The 21,367-nt window shown below is 42.0% G+C and overlaps 1 protein-coding gene across 7 annotated transcripts in view; it reads left to right on the forward strand.

Annotated features, from left to right (window-relative positions):
* LOC134224651 (histone-lysine N-methyltransferase 2C-like) overlaps window positions 1–21,367 on the forward strand; it is a 108,411-nt gene that overhangs the window by 33,361 nt on the left and 53,683 nt on the right. For 6 of the 7 annotated variants that reach the window (XM_062704127.1, XM_062704130.1, XM_062704131.1 and 3 more), the window contains exons 9-12: window positions 5,851–6,141; window positions 9,569–9,707; window positions 18,854–20,946; window positions 21,018–21,136. In XM_062704127.1, the coding sequence (XP_062560111.1) occupies window positions 5,851–6,141; window positions 9,569–9,707; window positions 18,854–20,946; window positions 21,018–21,136 (2,642 nt within the window). The remainder of the gene's footprint in view (window positions 1–5,850; window positions 6,142–9,568; window positions 9,708–18,853; window positions 20,947–21,017; window positions 21,137–21,367) is intronic. The other variant, XM_062704133.1, reaches the window with a different exon arrangement.

Here is a 21,367-nt window from a genome sequence, read left to right on the forward strand (position 1 = left end):
AATTTTAACTGTAACCGAACTAGGCGCATCCACGAAAGGTATGATTATGTCGAATTTTGTTTTTGTAGTATGTGACCTCCATGAATGAGAACTTCCCCGCTGCTTCAATCATCGGCGCTGGCTTAACCTGTTTCGAAACTACGTTTCTCCTTTCAAAACATCGTGCAATTTTTCTTGCCGTCGCATATTCCATTCATCAGTGAAATGATTCTTGAGCAGAGATTGCTGTCAGAGCGTTTAGTTGTGTACTTTTTGTGCATCCAGATACCTTCCGTAAGCGCTGAGTGTTAAGAGTTTTAAGCATTCCACGTGATCGTGAAGCCATATTCCATTACGCTTCTTATAAGAGCCGTGTAGACTTTCGTCAGCACTTGGGGATGGATTTCCGCATTTCATGCCGGATATTCTTCTTCTTCTTATTGGCATTACATCCCCACACTGGGACAGAGCCGCCTCGCAGCTTAGTGTTCATTAAGCACTTCCACAGTTATTAACTGCTAGGTTTCTAAGCGAAGTTACCATTTTTGCATTCGTATATCATGAGGCTAACACGATGATACTTTTATGCCCAGGGAAGTCGAGACAATTTCCAATCCGAAAATTGTCTAGACCGGCACCGGGAATCGAACCCAGCCACCCTCAGCATGGTCTTGCTTTGTAGCCGCGCGTCTTACCGCATGGCTAAAGAGGGATATTACCCTAATCATATTGGCTGTCGTTGATTTTTTTTTTCTGGTCTCCTTATATGAATCCCGAAGCTGAGGTAACAATCTATCGTCAATTCTCCGGTGACGAGTGCTTTTCACCGTTTCTAGAAAAGTGTTATTTATGTTGACATTCTGAGTCCTGTCACCGTTCGTGAAGAGGATTATTTTTGTTTTGTCCGGATTGATTGTGAAGTTCAGGTTTTGCGTTTCTAGTGTGAATTTGTCCATAGCGCATTGTACGTTTCTGGCAAGTGCATCTATGTATTGGACCTTGACGATTATCCCAAAGTAGTGTTGGTATGGAGCCCCACGGACTTCTTCTTCTTCAATGGCTCTACACCAACTGGAGCTTGGCCTGATTTTCAACTTAGTATTCTATTAGCATTTTCTCAGTTATTAATTGAAAACTACGATTAATAATTATTGAAACGATTAATTAAGATGCGGTTTTCGCTGAGTGAAAGCTCTTAAGTATTCCTTTTAGTTATGTAGGTTTTCTTTTAACCTGCGCTTAATGAGGTAGCGTCATTATCAGTATAATGAAAAAATAAATATCCCCATACTAATTTTCATGCAAACTTGAAACGGCTTGTGCTAAATCAGTTTTAATCCAAATGAGCTCAAATTTTTAGAGGACACTCAGAACATGATAAAGAATCAGATGAGCGGTGTGGAGCAAAATCGATTTTTTGAACCACCCTAGTGTTGATGTTCATTTGGCGCTTTCTTTCTGGAGATTTCGGGTCGGTGGAACTGTGTCCTTGATTGTAAATCAATAGTTAATTGATTGTTTTCAATAGCTTCATTATTTGTACTCAAAATGGATTATTTTTGCAGTCTAATGGAACAATAAATATTCCTTTTTGTTGTTGAAATAATTCGGCGAAGGTTAGAAGGTGCAAAATTTGATGGTGGGCGGGAGAGAGTAAATGACTACCCTCCCTGAACATTGAGCGCCCTCAGGTCCTCTTCAACTGCAAAAAGCCATCGTGTACGCGGCCTTCCACGAAGCCTACGGCCTCTTCTGGGCTCTCTACTAAATATTATCTTTGCTTGACGTTCTTCCGGCATACGAACAACGTGATTCATGTGACGCCGCCAGATACCATTCTCCTGTTTACCGCCGAGTATTGTCCGCAGCACCTTACGCTCAAACACTCCAAAAGCTCTCCGATCAGCCTCCTTTAGCATCCATGTTTCATGGCCGTATAAAGCCACCGGAAGAATCAGAGTAGTATACAGCGCGAGTTTTGTTTTCGTTTGCAGACTACGGGACTAAAGCTGGTTACGAAGTCCGTAATAAGCCCCATTTGCAGCTGCAATATGCCTTTTCACCTGGCGGGTAATATCATTATCGCACGTCAATGATGTTCCAAGATATACAAATTCTTCTAAAACTTCAAATTTTTCACCATGCAGCACCATTTCGCTACCACCACCACTAATGAACCCACGATTGCCAGCGACCATGTACTTCGTTTTGCTGGTATTGATCGTGAGTCCAATACTCGCTGTCTCCCTCTTAAAAGGCACAAAAGCCTCTTCCACGGCACGGCGATCAATCCCGGTAATAACGATATCGTCCGCAAATCCCAGGAGCATATGCGATATTGAGATAATGGTACCGCTTCTTTGCACACCCAGCTCTCCTAATCGCTCCCTCGAGCACAATATTGAACAGTAGATTCGAGAGTGCATCACCCTGCTTTTATCCATCTAAGGTAACAAATGACGTGTTTATTTTATCCGGAACCCTTACACTTGATTTCGATCCGACCAACGTTATACGAATCAGCCGTATCAGTTTTGCCAGAAAACCATGTTCAAGATAGTTTGCCATAATTCATTCCGTTTCACTGAAGCGTACGTCGCCTTGAAATCAATAAACAGATGATGTGTCTGCAAGTTGTACTCCCGGAATTTATCGTGGATTTGTCTCAGGATAAACATTTGATCCGTCGTTGATCGGCCCTCACGAAAACCTGCTTGGTATTTGCCGACGAAGGACTCTTCAAGCGGCGCCGAATTAAGGAGGATTATTCCTCGGGAATCGGCGCACTCCAGTCTGTGCCCTTTCTTAAAGAGAGGGCAAATGAGGCCGTCCAACCAGCTAGCAGGCATTTCCTCGTCTTCCCATATTTTCGACATAATATGGTGCAGAACTTCATAAAGCTGCTCACTGCCATGTTTTAAAAGTTCAGCCGGGAGCTGGTGTATCCCCACAGCCTTATTGTTTTTCAGCTCTTTAACAGCTTTTTTAACATCTAGTGATGTAGGCGACTTCACAGCTTGTCCATCGTCGCTAATATTTGGTCGTTTGTTGGTCGTTGCACATGACGGGAGATGGCGCTGTCTTTCTCCACACGCCATTGACAGACTCATAAAAACTCCGCATATCGTTCTGCTCCATTTTGTCCTGCGCGTCGCTAATCACTTGTTTTTCATATTCTTTCTTCTTCCTGCGGTGGGTTCGTTTTTCGGCTGCTCTTGCTTCCTTGTACCGATCTCTATACGATCGGGTACCCGACACCAACATCCGGCTTCTGGCAACGTTCTTCTCGTCTATCACTCTCTGACACTCCATATCGAACTAACCCGTCCTGGGTTGCCTCTGTGCAGTGTCTACCACTTCTCGTGCTGTTGTGCTCATCACGCAACGATCGACTCCCATAGATCGTTGATGTTGTCGCTAATGTTGATTGCACTTATCCGTCCGTCGAGCTTCTGGCGGTACTCAGCCGATACTCCTTCCGTCGACAATCGCTGGATATTATAACGCATCGTTCGCTGTGATCTTTCGTTCGAAACAGTTGACAACCGTGATCGAATTTTACTGACAACGAGGTAGTGATCAGAGTCAATGTTCGGACCTCTGAAAGTCCGCACATTGATAACGTCCGAGAAATGGCGCCCGTCCACCAGAACATGGTCTATCTGGTTGCAAGTTTCACCATTTGGATGTCTCAAGGTGCTACTGATTGCCATCCCTCTGGCAGCAGCAAAATTTACTAGCCGTAGGCCGTTGTCATTGGTAGCGGAGTGAAGGCTCTCCCTACCAATTATGGGACGGAAAAAGTCCTCTCTACCGACCTGAGCGTTAGCGTCTCCGATAACAATTTTCACGTCATGCTTTGGGCACTCTCCATAGGCTTTATCGAGACATTCAAAAAACGAGTCCTTCACGTCGTCGGATTTATCGTTTGTCGGTGCGTAAACGTTGATTAGGCGTTAATTGAAAAATTTGCCCCGTATCCTCTACACAATCTTCTAAGACTATTGAAATGACGCTGGAATGCGAGGATGGGAATAAATTAGCCTACTAGCGACGTGACATTCAATTTTAATGTGAACATGTGACCTCACTGCTATTTTCGCACAAGCTGAAATGAGACAATGCTCTACGGTTTCAATACCTATTTTACTTTTGTACTCCAACATATGGCGATAAAATATGAGTCACTTTTGAAATGTTACTAATTTTTACATGCCTGCTTTGTTTTCTGTATACCGTGCATCAATTGTATTAGATTGCTTAGAATGATTCAGTTTCATTCTAAATTTTCGACCACTATTCTAGTTTGAATCTGGAGCAAAATAGAACAAACTCGCTGGTTCCCCCAGCAGTGTTCCATTCATGTTTTTCAAATTTTCAATTAAATGAATTCATTATGTTGCTGCCAAGAAAGGCGCCATAATTGCAAAGTGGATTGATCCGTAGATGAAATGACGCATTCATACACCAAAACAATTGAAAAATATTTGAATCTCGTGATTCAATCGTGGTTCAAATCTGCAGAAAATAGAACGGAGCGTTATACCAGTTCTGAGATTTGACTGGTATAAAAAATGAATCTAGAACAGCTGCTGGGAAAATTAATGTTTCAGATTCATATTCAAACTGACAGCCCCGAAAAATTTTGAATCACTGCTGATTTTACCCTTAGGCTTTGGTCCGAATTCGCGAATTAAAATCAAATTAAACTTAAAGGTTCGGTAATTATGAAATCCCCCGGTCAAAAGAATGGCTGGTGCTACACAGCAATGTTGGTCTTGTTGTCTTGTTGGTTATCTATCAAAAATGATTCAATAGGTATCTGTCAAAAGTAATCTTGCTCTGCAAGCAGGGTTGTTTGCAAAATTTTGAACTGTCATTTTTAAGTTTAATTTGATTTGAATTCGCGAATCGGACCAAAGCCTTAGTCCTCATTCTTTGGAATTTTCCGAAAAATTCTTCAGAAATACTTTCGAATTTTCTCACGATTTTTCAATTCATCGGAATTTGCTCATAAAAATTTTCAGAATCACATCGGGAGATTCATCGGCTTATCTACTGAAAATTCTTCTTAATTTCTTCATAATGCTTCAGAATTTTCTCGGTTTTTTTAAGTAAAAGTTCGTAATTTTGGGGTAATTCTTCGGATTTTACAAGAAAAAAACTTTGGATTTCTTCGGGTATTCGAAGGAAATTAAATGATAGGGCCACAGCTTTTGCTGGTGATCTTGCCGCATTTTACCTAGAAGGCTTATTTTATTGAAGGAAGATTTCAAAATAAATTTGAAAACTGAAACCAGCATTTTTGCTAGAAAACACTTAAAAACTGTTGAGTTTAACAATGTTACGAATTTCTTTATTCATTTTTTATTCAACTTTTATCCTGCATCATCCCATACATCCAATCATAACGTAGACAAGAACATTTGTTTCGATCTCTCCCTCTTTGTAGATGCAGAATAGAAACAATCTCATATTTTTCTAATAGTTTCAGTTTTTATTTTCATTATTTCGTATAAATTAAATAGACTTAAAAAATGCGTGTTTTCACATAATTGTAAACCTTAACAGAGTAAACAATTAAAAAATGTTCAATAGTTTACAATTTGACTGTTTTAGGTTTTGTCTATCAAATATTTGGTTTAATTATTTATACTCGTACTAATTTCATTATATTAAATAACAAAACCTGGAATATTGCATTCAATTGGAGAAGAAACATTCTGCATTTACACAGCTTGGAACGTTATTCACATATTACACATTCTTAACAGTAGATTTAATCATATTATCAATACAATATTTTCCTAAATGAATTTTGCGGTTATGGTTCATATATTGCCACACTTCCCACCCCTTCAAATGATTCAGGTACCACAAATGTCACCTAAAGACGGCAATAGTAATAGTTCAGGTCAAGTGAATGTAGTTCCATCACCTTCCTCATCTTCATCATCACAACCACCATCATCAGTCGTCGTGCAGCAGCAACAGCAGCAGCAGGGTGACATGGCTGTAGATTCCGCGCTTTTGATCGGCACTGCTGATCCTTCGCAAATGATGACCTCAAATATCCAGCAGCAGCAACAACTGCAGATGCAGCTCCAGCAGCAACAGCAAGTCTTAAAACCATTGCAGCTCCATCAGCAGCAGCTACTAGAGGTGCAAGGAAATTCTATGGACGATGGAACCGATAGTTTAGACGAGCTAACAACAGCATCTAATTCTAACGCTCTTAGTGCCCTTCTCGATAGTAACACCAATCCCTCCTCTTCTAACGATACTAATACCAATGCATCCCTAGACTCTGTTATTGGTGACGGTAGCAAAAATGTCACTACGAGCACTTCCAACACTACTTGCACTACTACTATCAACACTAATACACTACTGTCAAACAACACGCTAAGTGACAATGCAACGTCGAATGTACTCTCATGCAGTCCGGAAAAGCCAATTCCAACGTCATGCAATACCGCAGCAGAGAAGCCAAATCTTTTGGTGACAACAAATATTCCTAACACGTTTATAAATCTATCCAACATTAATACGAGCGTTAGGAATGAAACTGAACCGGGTCAAGTTCAACAGCCGCAGCACCAACACTCTGGCCAACAACAGCCCAATGTTAATGTAGTCGTAAGCCAAGCTGTGACCGCACATGTAATGAAGACCTTTACCATTGGTACAAATCGGGGCAATATTTTCGTGCCCAACGTGATTGCCACAAATATTTCACCTCATTTCACCGTGCACCACCATCAGTACGGAATACGGACCGGCCCTGCCCCGAATGTGACGGTGAATCCGAATGGAAACTTCAACACCAACTCTAGCGGCATTATAAGACCGGGCTTCACTCATATAAGACCATTTTTGCCTCAAAACTCGAACATAAATTTCAACATTATTGGAAACAGTTCTACAATACAATCACCAATTTTGGCTGCCTCGTTGCAAACAATCAACAAAATCGCTGCCCAGCAGCAACAACAGGTCCAACACCCTGGCGTACAGCATCCTCTCGTTAGGGCTGGAGTAAATAAATTCATAAACGTTGGTCCTGACGGCTCACAGAAAATACTTCTAGCAACACCTGTGCAGCATTTGCAGGCTCAGCAGCAGGTCATGTTACCTATGGAAAGACAGCAACCTCCAGGCACTCCCAGTCCGGTCTACAGTCCACAACGTCCGCAAACCCCCCGATCTTTAACGCCGCACCTGCAAACTAATATGGTCACCAATGATCAGCAAATTCGTGTTCTAACGCCATCGGAAATAATGCGAACGTTGCCATCCTTGGATTCAGGCTCATATGATAGTCACACTCAAAACGATTCTTTTGGTAAATCGCATGCACAAACTCACACAATTGTTGCGAATACACAAAATCAGAATAACACCAACATGAGCAGCGTTTCTCATCCAAACAATAGAATGGGTAGCAATTCAAACAATTGCAGTATCAACGAATCCAGCAGTAGCGAAAGCTTCGAAAGTATCGTTAACAATAGCAACCCGTTGCAAGAATCTAGCGGCCAAGGGGACAACTCTGGCGGGCCTGGTTACAGCGATACAAACAGCGCCCTACTGATTGCTAATTCGGCGGCCATATCCTACAGTAGCGAACCCAGTCGTTCCCCCAATCCAATGATCGCCGTCGTCGACACCCCATCCTTGCTAGGTGCTAACGCGGGTGTAACCTCCACCGCTACCATTGTCACCAACACAACTAGTTATTCTTCCTCTACTGCTACCACTAGTGTTACTACCACTACCTCTACTACTACTACTACTACTGTTGTTACTACCACTTCTACTACCGCACCAGAAACGGTGAGAACCATGAAAGCTAGCAAACGTAATCGATTTGATCTGTTCTTGTTTTTTTTCCTACCAATATTTGCGAGTTTTTTGGTTTTTGTTTGATTTTAGCTGTTGGTTTAGCCCTTCGTTGCATTCTTCTTCTTGATGTACTGTTTGAGATATCGGACAAACTCCTGTCCATGATTGAATCCTTTGGCTTTTTGTAATTTTAGTAATGCAACCCCCTGAAATTTTTAAAAGTATTTCGCAGGTATTAGACTTGTTTTGTTTTTATTTTATGGAGTTTTAAGCCTATTTGGCTAGACCATCACGCACAGTATAAGAGGGAATTGCAATATCATATCAATTACTACTTTGAATGATCAAACTTCCCTTTTTAATTTTTGTTTTTCAATCATACTATACAGCATTTTGAGTAATTTGTTAATCTATTCATTTATATGCTTATCAAATTTATTCTATTTAGGATCAGGTTACAAAAATAACAAAAAAAATCAAAAAGTTTTTTCCTTTATTTGTTTGATGTTACAACAATGATTTACAATTGATTGAAAGTTTCAACACTGTAACACCGTGCAATCTTTAAGACGCGAACTCAGACAGTTTTAGTTACTCAATTTAGTTATTGATAATAAACAATTATATTTTTTTAAACTATTATGCATGCAGTTCAAAAATTTGCATACTCTATAAATACCTGATTGAGACCAGTTAAATTGTTGTTTCCATCTCTCTGACCTTAGTCCTCGATTTGCTTAGCTATTTAGCATGAAATTCCATTCATTCGTAGTAAAAGCGACTGCACGATCATTGTAGTTTTTATTTTCCATATTATTTAGTTCGATTATACGCATGATTCCATTCTGTCATGTTTTCATTTTGTTTGGTTCCGCCATTTCCCAGTCCATGAAAAAAAATCATTAGCATCATCTACCCTTTCTTGATAGTTACTGTTAAGGTTGAAACAACTCTGTTTTAACTTTTTTAGTGTTATCGGCAGCAATGTTGAGTTCTAGATTGAAGATTTTAAAGAAATTTTCATTTAACCGCCCGGCAGTTACCCCATATCTCTTGTATTGAATAGCTTAGTTAGTCAAAGTTGTCCAGTTCGGTTACCCCACGCTATTATCACGATTGCAAATATTCAAATTAAAGTAAGATTGTTTTTCTATTGTTCGACAAGTCTCATGCGTTATTTATTTCTGGTAAAGTAAAATGATACGTCTGTATATAATTATGTTTAATCCCTACATCCAAATAGTAGTAGATTACTGGTGCATTAAATACCGTTGCACTTTTTTCATTACAAACCTGAAACAGTTAAAAGTTCCTCTTTAAAATCACACATTCCGATATACACACTTAAGCAGTTTTAGTAATATCAACTCCTTACTTTTGATAGGGTAAAAATAATGTTCTGCGGTTCATGGTGCGGTTTTTTCAAATAACATACTTGTGCTATCGCATACTAATGAAAATTTCTTTAAAATAACAAAGCCTTGTGCAATGACAATGATAGTTTCTTTAATAAATCAATCTGTGCTTCTATTAACGGTAGATTATGTATTTACTTTAAGAACATTTATATTGGAGAAGCATTACTATGTATTTTACATATTTTTGTTATTCGTATTATTGGCAATAAATCCAAGATAGTTGGCTACTCTACTCGGACAGAAAACCGCTTTATAGCACATTTTTCTCTATTTTCTCCCCTAATTTGCTGCCGTTTGCTCCAAACGAATGTAACTAAAATTCGCAGGATCAAGACAAGATAAACTCACAGCAGAAGAGTATGCGCGAAGCAGAACAGGAGCGGCAGTGGAAGCAACTGCAACAGCAGCGGGCTCGTGAGCAGCAAACGCAACAGCACATGATGATGCCTGATCAGAGGGTTCAAGGTAGGTGTTACCGTTGTTGATTATCTTAGCACACGACCAACAATCTTTTTACTGAAAAAAACACAGCTCAAAATATGCATTACCCAACTATGTAAGAGTAATATTGAATTGCGATTGCGACACTGATTGTACGTGTAGGCGGGATCACTGTTGAACCGAATATTCCTTCTTGATCACGTAGAAATTGGTTCCCATTTAAAGACAAATAATTTAGTCCGAGGAAAAAAAAATCCTTCTCTTTTTGTTATTCCACCCCGACCCACAGGTTGATATTGGTCCATGGTCACGATAGAATAACGGAGCTGTATCCATATCCTCTTCGGATACCTCTGCTTTTATTCGCATACCTGCTCACCACACTCAAGCCTTTTTCTAATGGCATTCACCGTCGATACTCCTTTGTGGAATCCGGACTGCATTTTTAACAATTCACGCGTGCACTGCACATTTCATCATTATGTAAACTTACACTACCCAGTGGACCAGAGGAAAATTTTCCGCTTTGTGAAAGTTTTCTCTTAGAGTGAGAATCAGATTCACACTCCACAGCAAAAGTTTGTGAAAAACTTTGCTTGCGGTATGTTCAGGTTGATTTTAATTTTCTACTTTCGGTAAAACCTTTCCTGGGCCTGAGGCAGGTATCGCTCCCAGTCAACCAGTTTAATTAATTATGCTGACCAGCGTTAGGGACTTAGGGACCAAGGGCTTAAAAATCCCTCTCTGCGAGTTATGGTCAAACTGTCAAACCCCACCACATCCTAGGCAAGGGATGTGGTGGGGTTTGACAGTGGGCCCTGTTAAATTCCTATAAAAAGCTGCATGCATCCGCAAGTAGGCCCCACTGCCCGAGCAGAGTCCGTTATCAAAATATTATCAAAATGCTAACAAATTGAGTTTTTGATATCATAACTATAACATATTTTGATATAGAATTGCAGAAATTGCAGATAAAGAGACCGTGTGCCGCTCATAGCGCACACGCCCAAGTCCTGGTGTCAGGTGGGACACAAAACAGACCTGACACGACGGTCATCCGGCGAGACAGGAGGCTTGCACAGGCGCAATAAGCCGCCTGGAAAACCAATAATTACGAGCAATATAAGAGATAGTACGACTTGATATAATCGACATAGACCTAGGCGACGAATAAAGGATCACGATTTGAAGCTAGGAACATGGAATTGCAAGTCGCTAGGTTTCGCAGGTTGCGACAGGATGATCTACGATGAATTACATCCCCGCAACTTCGACGTCGCGGCGCTGCAGGAGATTTGCTGGACAAGACAGAAAGTGTGGAAAAGCGGGCATCAAGCGGCTACCTTCTACCAAAGCTGTGGCACCATCAACGAGCTGGGAACCGGCTTCATAGTGCTGGGTAAGATGCGTCAACGTGTGATTAGGTGGCAGCCAATCAAATTAATGCTAATATGAAAAAACGCTATTGGGCAGAGGCGAGAGCAGCAGCGGCATATGTGCTGAACAGATTGCCATCACGTTCGGTAAGCAAAACCCCATACGAGTTATGGAATGGCGACAAACCAGATGTTGGCCATTTGAAGGTATTCGGGTGTGATGCTTACGTTCATATCCCTGACTTTAAACGAGGTAAGATGCAGACCAGGTCTCAAAAGTTGACCTTCGTTGGGTACGTGTGTGGCTCAAAAGCATACCGGTTCTTGGATAAGTGTACCAACAAAATCACCATAAGCCGAGATGCGAAATTTCTGGAAGTCGGTTCAGCAGTTCATGAGGAGTTACAGCTCCAGCAGAAAGCAGCAGAAAGTGCAACAGTCAAAAAGGAAAGCAGACATCGTGAATCGAACAGTGAATCCAAGGTAGGCAACAATCAAACCGACCAAGACAGTTGATCTTGAGGAAGATGACGACCATCAAAGAGAAGAAGTTCAAATTGATTTTTCGTTCGAGAAGCAGAAAGCGGGTAGTATCACCCAGGATTCAGAGTTCGAAGGTTTCGATGAAAATGTTTACTTTGACGATGAGTGTTTTGGAATGGAAGATTTATTTCAAGAGCCGGCGATACAGCTAGATAACATTAGAAGACCTGACGATTTTGTAGTGGGTGTTGTTTTGGCATCGGAGGCGGGACCGAAGAATTTCAGCAAAGCAGTTGGATGTACAAACAAGAATCAATGGGTGCGTGCTATGGACGAAGAATACAAGTCTTTATTGTCGAAGCAAGCTTGGTCACTCGTGCCGTTACCAACCGGTCAGCAAGTCGTTGGTTCACGGTGGGTGTACAAACGCAAAACTGATTCATCAGGAAAGGTAGTGCGATTTAAAGCGCGCCTAGTCGCACAAGGGTTTTCCCAGCGACCTGGAACCGATTTTGGAGAAGTTTTCGCACCGGTAGCAATGCAATCAACCTTTCGAGTGCTGTTCAGGGTAGAAATATTTCACAGTCAATGCAGTGAAAAACATGGATCTCAGTCTAATCTGCAGTCGCCTTCATCGCCGCCGTGGTGAGTGCGACTGGGTGCAGCCGAAAAATCATTTCCAACACCGATGGTTCAATTTCGCATTCAGCCACTCACAAGTCGCTCTGACAGGCTGCTCAGTTCGTCCCTTACCGTATGACTGTGAGTGGCCCATTTAAACGCGTGGTGATTTTTTTCAATTTGCTGGGTGAATGTGTACATTAGACTGGCCCAGATTAGTATGGGGAGAAAAAAATGTTGACGAATTCCACGGGGCACCCCCCAGAATTGTGTCTTTGGGTGAGAAAATCAATCTCTGAAAATTTCAGCTCAATCGCTTGTTGCATAAGCTGGCGCATTTGATTTGAAGTTTGTATGGGGATTTCAGCCAAAATGTATAGGAAAATACACCTCCGTCACTCATTCGATCTGGAAATTGGTTCTGATTGATCGATTGACCTCAGAATTGCAAAAACGGCAGTTTGTATGCTACATAGCAATTTCACAGAACATTGCATGATGATTAAATGAACTTTTATATAGTTTTCGGCTGATTTATTAGGAGCTGATTTGTGTATTTTTGGATTTTTTTATCGAATCGCATCAACCGAAACCTATATAAAAGTTCATTTAATCATCATACAATGTTCTGTGAAATTGTTCTGTAGCATACCAACTGCTGTTTTTGCAATTCTGAGGTCAATCGAGCAATCAGAACCAATTTCCAGATCGAATGAGTGACGGAGGTGTATTTTCCTATACATTTTGGCTATACAGCTTATGCAACAAGCGATTGAGCTGAAATTTTCAGAGATTGATTTTCTCACCCAAAGACACAATCCTGGGGGGTGCCCCGTGGAATTAGACAACTTTTTGTTTCCTGGGCCAGTCTAGTGTACATTTTGCTGTGGTAAATTTCATCTTCGCGGCGCAGTGGGTGATGTGAGTTCTGTTGTTTACTTTTCTGCCTCTCCGGGAATGTGAGGTTGATTTCAAAGCAGGAAGAAAATAAAAACATGATATAAAAAAACATCACCTTCATCCAGTGCTGCCGAAAATTTACAACCCTGGTGCTGTTGACGGTGGCAGGGCATACAAACTTGCAGGTGAGGCATATTGATGTACGCAACGCATATCTGAACGGGAAACTCGAAGAGGAAGTATTTATGCAACAACCGCCTGGCTACGCAGGTCCAGGAAAAGAACGAATGGTGTGCAAGTTTCATCGTAGTCTATACGGACTTAAACAATCAGCGAATATATGTCACTCTACAGTAAAAAAGGTATTGCTCGAAATGGGTTCAGTCCCAGTCGGATGTATGTCTGGCAACTTCGCAGCGGTGAATGGATTTATGTACTCATATAAATATGTCAATGACATGATCGTCGTATGCAGGATCGTATGGAGGATCGATATCTCGATTGATTGGAGCAAGAACTAAAGAAACATTTTGATATATCCTGTTTGGGAGCTGTGAACCAGTTCCTCAGAATTAAGGTGAGTAAGGACAAGAACGGGCTCTATTCCCTAAGTCAACAATCATCCATCAGAGAAATAGCAGAACGGTTCGGTCTTCAGGAGGCCAAAAATTCTAAGTACCCTCTTGACCAAGGATACTTAAAACAACAGGAGAGTTAAGATCTACCAAACAACACTATGTACTATAGTTTGATTGGAGCATTATTGTATCTTGCTTCAAACAAGACCAGACATAGCAGTAGCAATATCAATACTAAGCCGAAAATCGTCTAAACCAATGCAGCGGGACTAGACAGAATTAAAACGAGTCCTCCGTTATCTGATGGGCACCTCTGATTATGAGTTGAAGTTAACCAGCGACAGATCAAAGGACCTAATTCTATCCGGATACAGCGACGCAGATGTGGCTGTAGATTCGGCAGATCGCAAATTGACTAGTGGCTTTGTTTTCTTCGTCGGGGATGCAGTAGTTAGTTGGGCAAGCAGAAAGCAAGGTTGCGTAACAACCTCGACCATGGAAGCTGCATATGTTGCACTCTCTCGTGTTAGCATAAGTACGCCTTAAGCGCTGATTCACAGAACCATAAGTATACTGGCAGCACGAACTGTAAATATACAGATATTGAGTTTCATTATTTGCGTATGTATTTCAAGAATTCAAATAAATAACACGTTGTTCTTCTATCGCGTTCGTTCCGATATTTATTTCACGGTTTACACACGTCGAATTATTCCCTGCGTTTTGTCCTAGTATCGGGTGTCAACTCTGGTCAACAAATCACCCAGTCATCAGGGGGATGCCAGACATACAGACATGTCTGTATTTATACAGACATTTGGGCTTTGGTCCGATTCGTGAATTAAAATCGAATTAAACTGTGACGGTTTGAAAATTTTCAAATAACCCTGCTCGCAGAGCAAGATTATTTTTGACAGATATTGAATCATTTTTGATAGATGTTTTGTTGGTCTTGCTGGTTAGCACCACCCATTCTTATGAGCGGGGGATTTCATAATTTCCGAACTGTCACTTTTGAGTTTAATTTTATTTTAATTCGCGAATCGGATCAAAGCCTTGGACTTGCATACAGACATCATACAGATTACAGACATTATACAGACTTTTGATTAAAATTACAGACTTTTACAGATATTCGGTTTTCAAAATGAACTTCTAAACAGAATCCTTGTTTTTTTGGGTTTCAAACAAAATCGTTATGGGGATTTCGTACGGAATTCTATAAGGTAAACGGTATCATTTTGGAATTTCGTGCGCGGCCATTTAAGCTTCTGAACGGGATTCTGGATTTCACGCAGAATCCTTTTAAAATTTCAAACAGAAATATTCTTTTATTCTATTCGAAACCCTAAAAAGATTCCATTTAGGAGCCCAAAATTAATCCATTCGGAAGCACAAAAGCATTCCGTTAGGGCACCCAAAAGATATCTGTTCTTACGGATTACCGTGTAAAATTATGTCAACTTTCGAACGTAATCCTTCTGAGGTTTCTTAAGCCATCCCTTGGAGCTTATATCTATTTCGACCTCAACAGCAACCTTATTTGTCTTCAGGTCTCAGGTCTTCAGTATCTCGTACTTGGACTCGACTAAGTCTTACACCGACTTTTTGATTATTGAAACCTAGATATTCTACGTTGTCAAAAGCCCATGGTTTTTTAATAATTTTCCAGTTCCTGTCGCTTCTGAACTCCATACAGACAAATAGACATTTTGCTGAGATTGATACAGACTTTTAAAAATTGTATCGGGCATCCCTGCCAGTCATAAGAATGGTTGGTCCTATCCAGCAATTCCAATAAGACATCGATGCTAAATGATTCGATATCTGTCAAAAGTAATCTTGCTCTGTGAGCAGGGTTATTCGTTAATTATTGAAATGACACTTTTCAAGTTTAATTTCAGTTTAATTCTCCAAATGAGACAGATCTAAACATATATTGGAGTGAAACAGTGTGTGCGACAATTTCTGAATATTCTAGGGAATCATTCACATAAGGAAATATTTCTCTGAAAGCATTAATATTCGTATAGAAAAGTATTGAAATTCCCGTTTTTCAGTGGCCACCCATTGTTGCCTGATTTTCTCAAAATTGCTCTCGGCGTACCCTTCAGGAAAGGTACCGCCATGCTTTCTGCGTTCCGTTTATTTGATTCTTATGGGTGAATAGCATTGCGGTGTATCGTTTAACGCGGCCGTACCTTTCGACAGTCATTCGCCGCGTGAAGTTTTGTGCAAGTACCCATTTGGGAAGATTACAAACGCTGCGCAGTGTATCATATCCCGAAAATCTGAGAATAGTGAAACTTTCCTGATACATCAGGTTACCGTCAATGAGACTTTTTTTTTTAAGAAAAAAAGCATCCCATATGGAGTAGGTTGTTGATGCTTTGTGTTGGGACCATCAGTGTGCAAATTTACCTTGAGTGTGAAAACATCTCTGTCCGGGACCCAACGAATACCAAGAGCTTTCACCGTATCGCGTTCATCCGGAAGCTGTATATTCACTGCTGTTGAGCTAGCTTTCGGTAACGATTCCAAAACCGTCGCTGAATTGGAACTCCATCTGTGAAATATGAAACCCGCGCTTTCGACGATCTCGTTGCTCTCCATAATTATGCCATCAACATAATGTCATCGACGTATGTGCTCTTCATGATTCGTTCGGCTGCTTCAGGATACCTTTCTTGATGTTCTTCCGCTATCTTCTTGAGTGCTGCCATGGCGAGGAATCCAGAGTTCTTGAGCCCGTATGTCACCGTTCGAAGCCGGAAGTGTTGTATAGGCTTTTCCGGTGAGTTTCTCCACACTACTCGTAAGTAGTCTCGATCATCAGGGTGTGTTAATATTTGACGATACATTTTGACTGCGTCAACCGTAAATACCACCTTGTAGAATTGGAAGTCCATCATTATATCAAAAGGAACAGCGTTGATATTTGGAGCATCGAATAGCAGGTCGTTTTACGAAATTCCAGAGGTCGTGGCACTCGAAGCTACGACTCGTAACTTGGTCGTACTGCCGTACTGCTATCCTCCTTTACAACATGGGGTTTTGCAATCGGCTTGGATTTCTGTCTCCGGAATTAGCCCCATGTGGCCCAAATCTTGATACTCCTGCATAAACGCGACATATATTTTCTTGAAACTGCTGTCGCTCTCGAATTTGTGTTTTATTGCACGTAGACGCTTGACTGCTGCGTTCAACGATTCTCCCAGTTGTTTATCCATAGGTAATCTAACGATGAAAAGACCATCATCCGAACGTGCGTGAGGCGAGTTGAAGTGATCAACGACCCTTTGCTCGTCTTGTGTCCATTGCTTAGCTTGACGAAGCTCTTGAACCTCCCAGAATAACCGCAAGGTGTGGTCTGTATACTGTACACACGATTGCGGTGTAGCACTTGCATGAAAGGCTTGAAACTTCTTCTCAGCTACACTGTTTTTCGGAATGTCTTTCTTCACACTTTCTCCTGGTTTCCTTGAGAACGCTGCACAAGTCTCCAGTGTCAGAGCGTTTCTGTAAGAACTCGAAGAAATCAGCGAACAGTGGATTTCCTTCGTCAATGATCTTCTGCGCCCATAGTGTACGGGTTTCTCGGTCAACTTTTTCGAGCAATAGATGGATAAACCAGGGATCCCGTGTCTCGTACTCGTTTCCCAGAGCTTTCAACTGTCGGATGACTTCGTCAGAAGTTGTCACAAGTTTTTTCAGGCAAGCTGTGTACTTTTTCTTGTCATAGTGCGTCTCGAGTATTTCCCATGCCTCCATGTAGTTCGCGTCACTGATCGGAAAGGAACTTACCATCCGCTTTGCTTCACCGTCCAGGTAAGAAAACAAGTATTGCATTTTTACGGACGCCGTCAGATCCACCCTGTTGTGAATCGTACTGATGAACAAATCCTTGAATGAGTTCCACGATTTTCGTTCACCGCAGAAGATAGGGATGTTAAGTTGTGGTAGCTTGACTTGGGGTTCATGATTCGACATCTGACTTCCCGTTGCGGCTTGCTATTGTGGTTGATGTTGACCGTCGATCAATTTGTGTTGACTTTGCAAAAGTGCCCTTATTGCATCCCGCAAATCGTTGGGTGACATTCGATGCACTGTGCCACAAAACTCTGTCTTGATTAACATCAAGGAACTCCGTAACCAAACCTCGAAATATGCTGCATCGAATTGTGCCCGATAATTGAACACCGACGTGTATCCATTAAGTTCGAAGTGTTCTCCTCAATCGTCGTTTGAACCAAATCGAAATTGGCGGCAAGTTCCGTGAGTTTTTTCCGACGCTCATTCACTTCACCGTACGACGGATTTCGGGTGTGGAGTGCTTTCGCGACGGACAACTCCCACTTGACTTTAGAAAACATAACCTCGCGTTTCGTATGTAATTTTTCCATTTCGGCTAGATCCATTATCCGGCTCGAACCACCAATAAGTTATGTACGAAAATCGGACGCGAAGCAGCGAGGACGAAGAGGAACTTGGACAACCAGAACGAGGTTGGAGAAACTGTCGGACAAGCAAGAATTTTCCACCGGCGGATCGGGAAATAAAAAATACGGACAAAACTGTTCACAGGTGTTTATTTCTTCGCTGTTCGAATACAAGTGATGATTTGTGGTTAGGTTTTTTTTCTCTACTCCTGGCGCTGGCGTGGTCTTCGCGCCAACCAAGGTGACTTTAATAATTAGGGTGCGTTTCATGCATTTCTAAGACATTTGGCATAAAAAAATCGAATTAAAAAAATATGCAATCTATTTGAATTTTTTTTTACGAGGTGACACCAGATCTCGACGTTGTATGCATTTCTAGGACTAGTCGATTTCGAAATTTTTCTGGTAAATTTTCGTGTTTCAAAAAAGCCAAACTTTGACCGCTTTGGTCAAACCCTTAACGATGTCCGATTGAGCTCAAATTTTGCCTGGGAACATTTTTGAGGAGATGAAACTTGTGAGCACTACCCGTTGTTGAAATTCGATGGTCAATACATTCCATTAGCACCCTAGTGCTTATAATTGTAAAGTACTAAAAAAAGGTTTTATTTAAAAACTAAAAATTGTTCCTTTTACTTTGTTTTGTTGGGTTGAATATGAGAGCTATGAGATAATACAATCATCTATTTATTTGCTTTGTTTTGTTGGTCGTTCGCAAATTTCCAAAAAAAATAGTCTAAACCCATATTACGATGTACATTATTTTTCCCCAGATCCCACAATGCAACTACAGGTCACCACCGATGGTGCCACCGCGATGGGTCCCATGGCTAGTCCGTCGCCTACATCTCGAAATCAATTCGTCTCGCCGGTTAATAAAAGTCGCATGGTTCCGGTTGGTCAAAATCCGCCATCGAGTCCAGTTTCCAACTTTCAACATCCCGGAATGGGCAATCGACCGATGTCGGTTCCAATTCAGCAACAGCGTCCTGGACTTCCCGGACAACAACGCCTCAATCAAAGTCCATTTTCTCCGCAGTCTCAACCTCCTCCGTCACCGCACGACATGTTACCGGGGTCTCCCGCTAGTCAAAGCGGCATGGATCCGTTTGCCAGACCTCCCTCGGAAGGTTTGCCAGACAATTACGTGCATCATTCGCCGCAAACGCCGCGCTCAGTTGGTCATCAAAGTCCAATTCAAACACCTAACCGCAGCCCGGCGTATTCCGGTCAACCAATGTCCAATCCCCAGACGCCGATGAGAATCAACCTTGATACGCCGTACGCTCAGGCTCCAGGTACACCGAGACCTCAATTTGCTGGAAATCAAGGACGACAAACTGTTTACGCTAGACCCGGTGAGGTATTCAGCCCTGTCCAGAACTCTCCATTCACTTCGCCGCGCCAAGATGGGTTCAATCAACCTGTGCAGGAAGGCAACCGACAGCTGCGAGATTTGTTACAGCGGCAGCAACTTCCTACCAGTGGTACAGGCCAAGTGATGGTACAGCCTCAACAACCGACATTGCAGTCACCACAGCCCATGCAGCCACAGTCTCCATTTATGGAAGATCCGCAAGCGGTTGGACAAATACAGCAACCTCAACAACAACAACAACCTCAGCTACAATCACAACTCCAACCACAGCTACAATTGCCAAACCAGCAGCTGCAAGCAGCTCCAATGGACAACGGCACATTCCGGCAACCGTTGCCTCCAAACATGATGGCTCGGCCACGGATGCCAATACCCGCTGGTGGAATGCGACCACAAAACCCTAACATGGTGTCTGGTCCTAATGGTCCCATAATTAGACAGCAGATTATCCGAACAGCGTCTGGAGGGCAAATGTTGATTACGCAACCAATGCAGCAACCACAAATGATACGTCAACGTATGCAGCTACCCAACCGTCCGGATGGATCATTTGTTACGCAAATTCAATCCGGAAGTCCTATCCAAACGCTGGGTCAACCACAAATCGGACAAATGTCGAACACATTAACATCACAAACAGATCAACAGAATATTGCGTTATTGGCTCAACGACTCGCTGGCGAAGGAGACGCACATGCGCCAACATCAAGCAGTACCCAAGGTAATCCAAGTACTGTTACACAGGCTCAGTCAACGAGCGGTGCGGAAGGTGCTTCCGAAATTCCGGATAGCGTATCGGCAGAGCTTGAGAAATTGGAGCAGGAAGATAATACAGGCATTGGTGAGGTTGAGGGTGTTGGAGACGATATCCTCGGAGGACTGGGTGATGATGATGATGAACTGCTCGATTCCTTGACAGCTGAGATGGGAGCTGATTTCAATATTTTGGAATACGCAGACCCAGAGCTAGACACAACCGATGGAGAAAAATCGAATTTACTGGACAGCTTGGAGCTAGACGAGCCGGAAGGTGAAAAATCGGAGGACACTTCAAAGCTTAGTGCCCCAGCGGATACGTGCAAATCAGAAACCATGGATGCTAGTGACAATGCCGTTGATGATTCGAAACTACAACGACCTCTAGCCATGACGCAGAATACGATGATGGCAACGTCGTCTACGGTCGTTACGCAACAGCAAATGTCGGCAGGAGTGATGGTACAGAGTCAGCAGCAAATGTTGCAAACTCAGCAAATACAATCGATGCAGCAACAATTACCTATCCAACAACAGCTATCCCATGGCATAGGACAGCAACAGCAGCCCACACAGCTGCAGCAATTGATAAGCGGCGGACAAGCTTTGGGCCCCCAAGCACAAACGCCACCTCAGCAGCTTCAACAACAATTGCTCGCTGGCCAGATGAAGACTATACGACCATTGACGCCAGCCCATCTTCAACAAATTCAACAACAAATGCAGCAACAGGTTGGTGTATTCAGTAGGTGGGCACTCATGATCCTCAGTGGATAAATTTTTTTTTTTGCTTTGTATTATAGGTTCAGCATGCCGCAGCAATTGGAAAACCAATGGCAGTCGGAACGAAATTGCTATCCAAAGATGGCGCCGTGGGCGTAGTTACTGCAAACAACACTGTGTCTGTCAGTGTTCGAACAGGGTATGTACAACACTGTTCATTTTTGTAATCATAAGAAAATTATTTTGAGCTTTTTAGTGGAATGTTTTCACCTGTAACGATTTTAATACAATCCATTGAATTCCTATAATATCTTGACAGATGGTTCTCCATTTCTGCCGCATCTTCAGTGTCTCGTACTTGACTTTATTTCTCGTACTCTCGTACTTAAGTCAGTCAAGTACGAGACACTGAAGACGGCCTTACTTTTGA

This window comes from Armigeres subalbatus, chromosome 3, assembly GCF_024139115.2.
Source record: "Armigeres subalbatus isolate Guangzhou_Male chromosome 3, GZ_Asu_2, whole genome shotgun sequence".
Lineage (NCBI taxonomy): Eukaryota > Metazoa > Arthropoda > Insecta > Diptera > Culicidae > Armigeres > Armigeres subalbatus.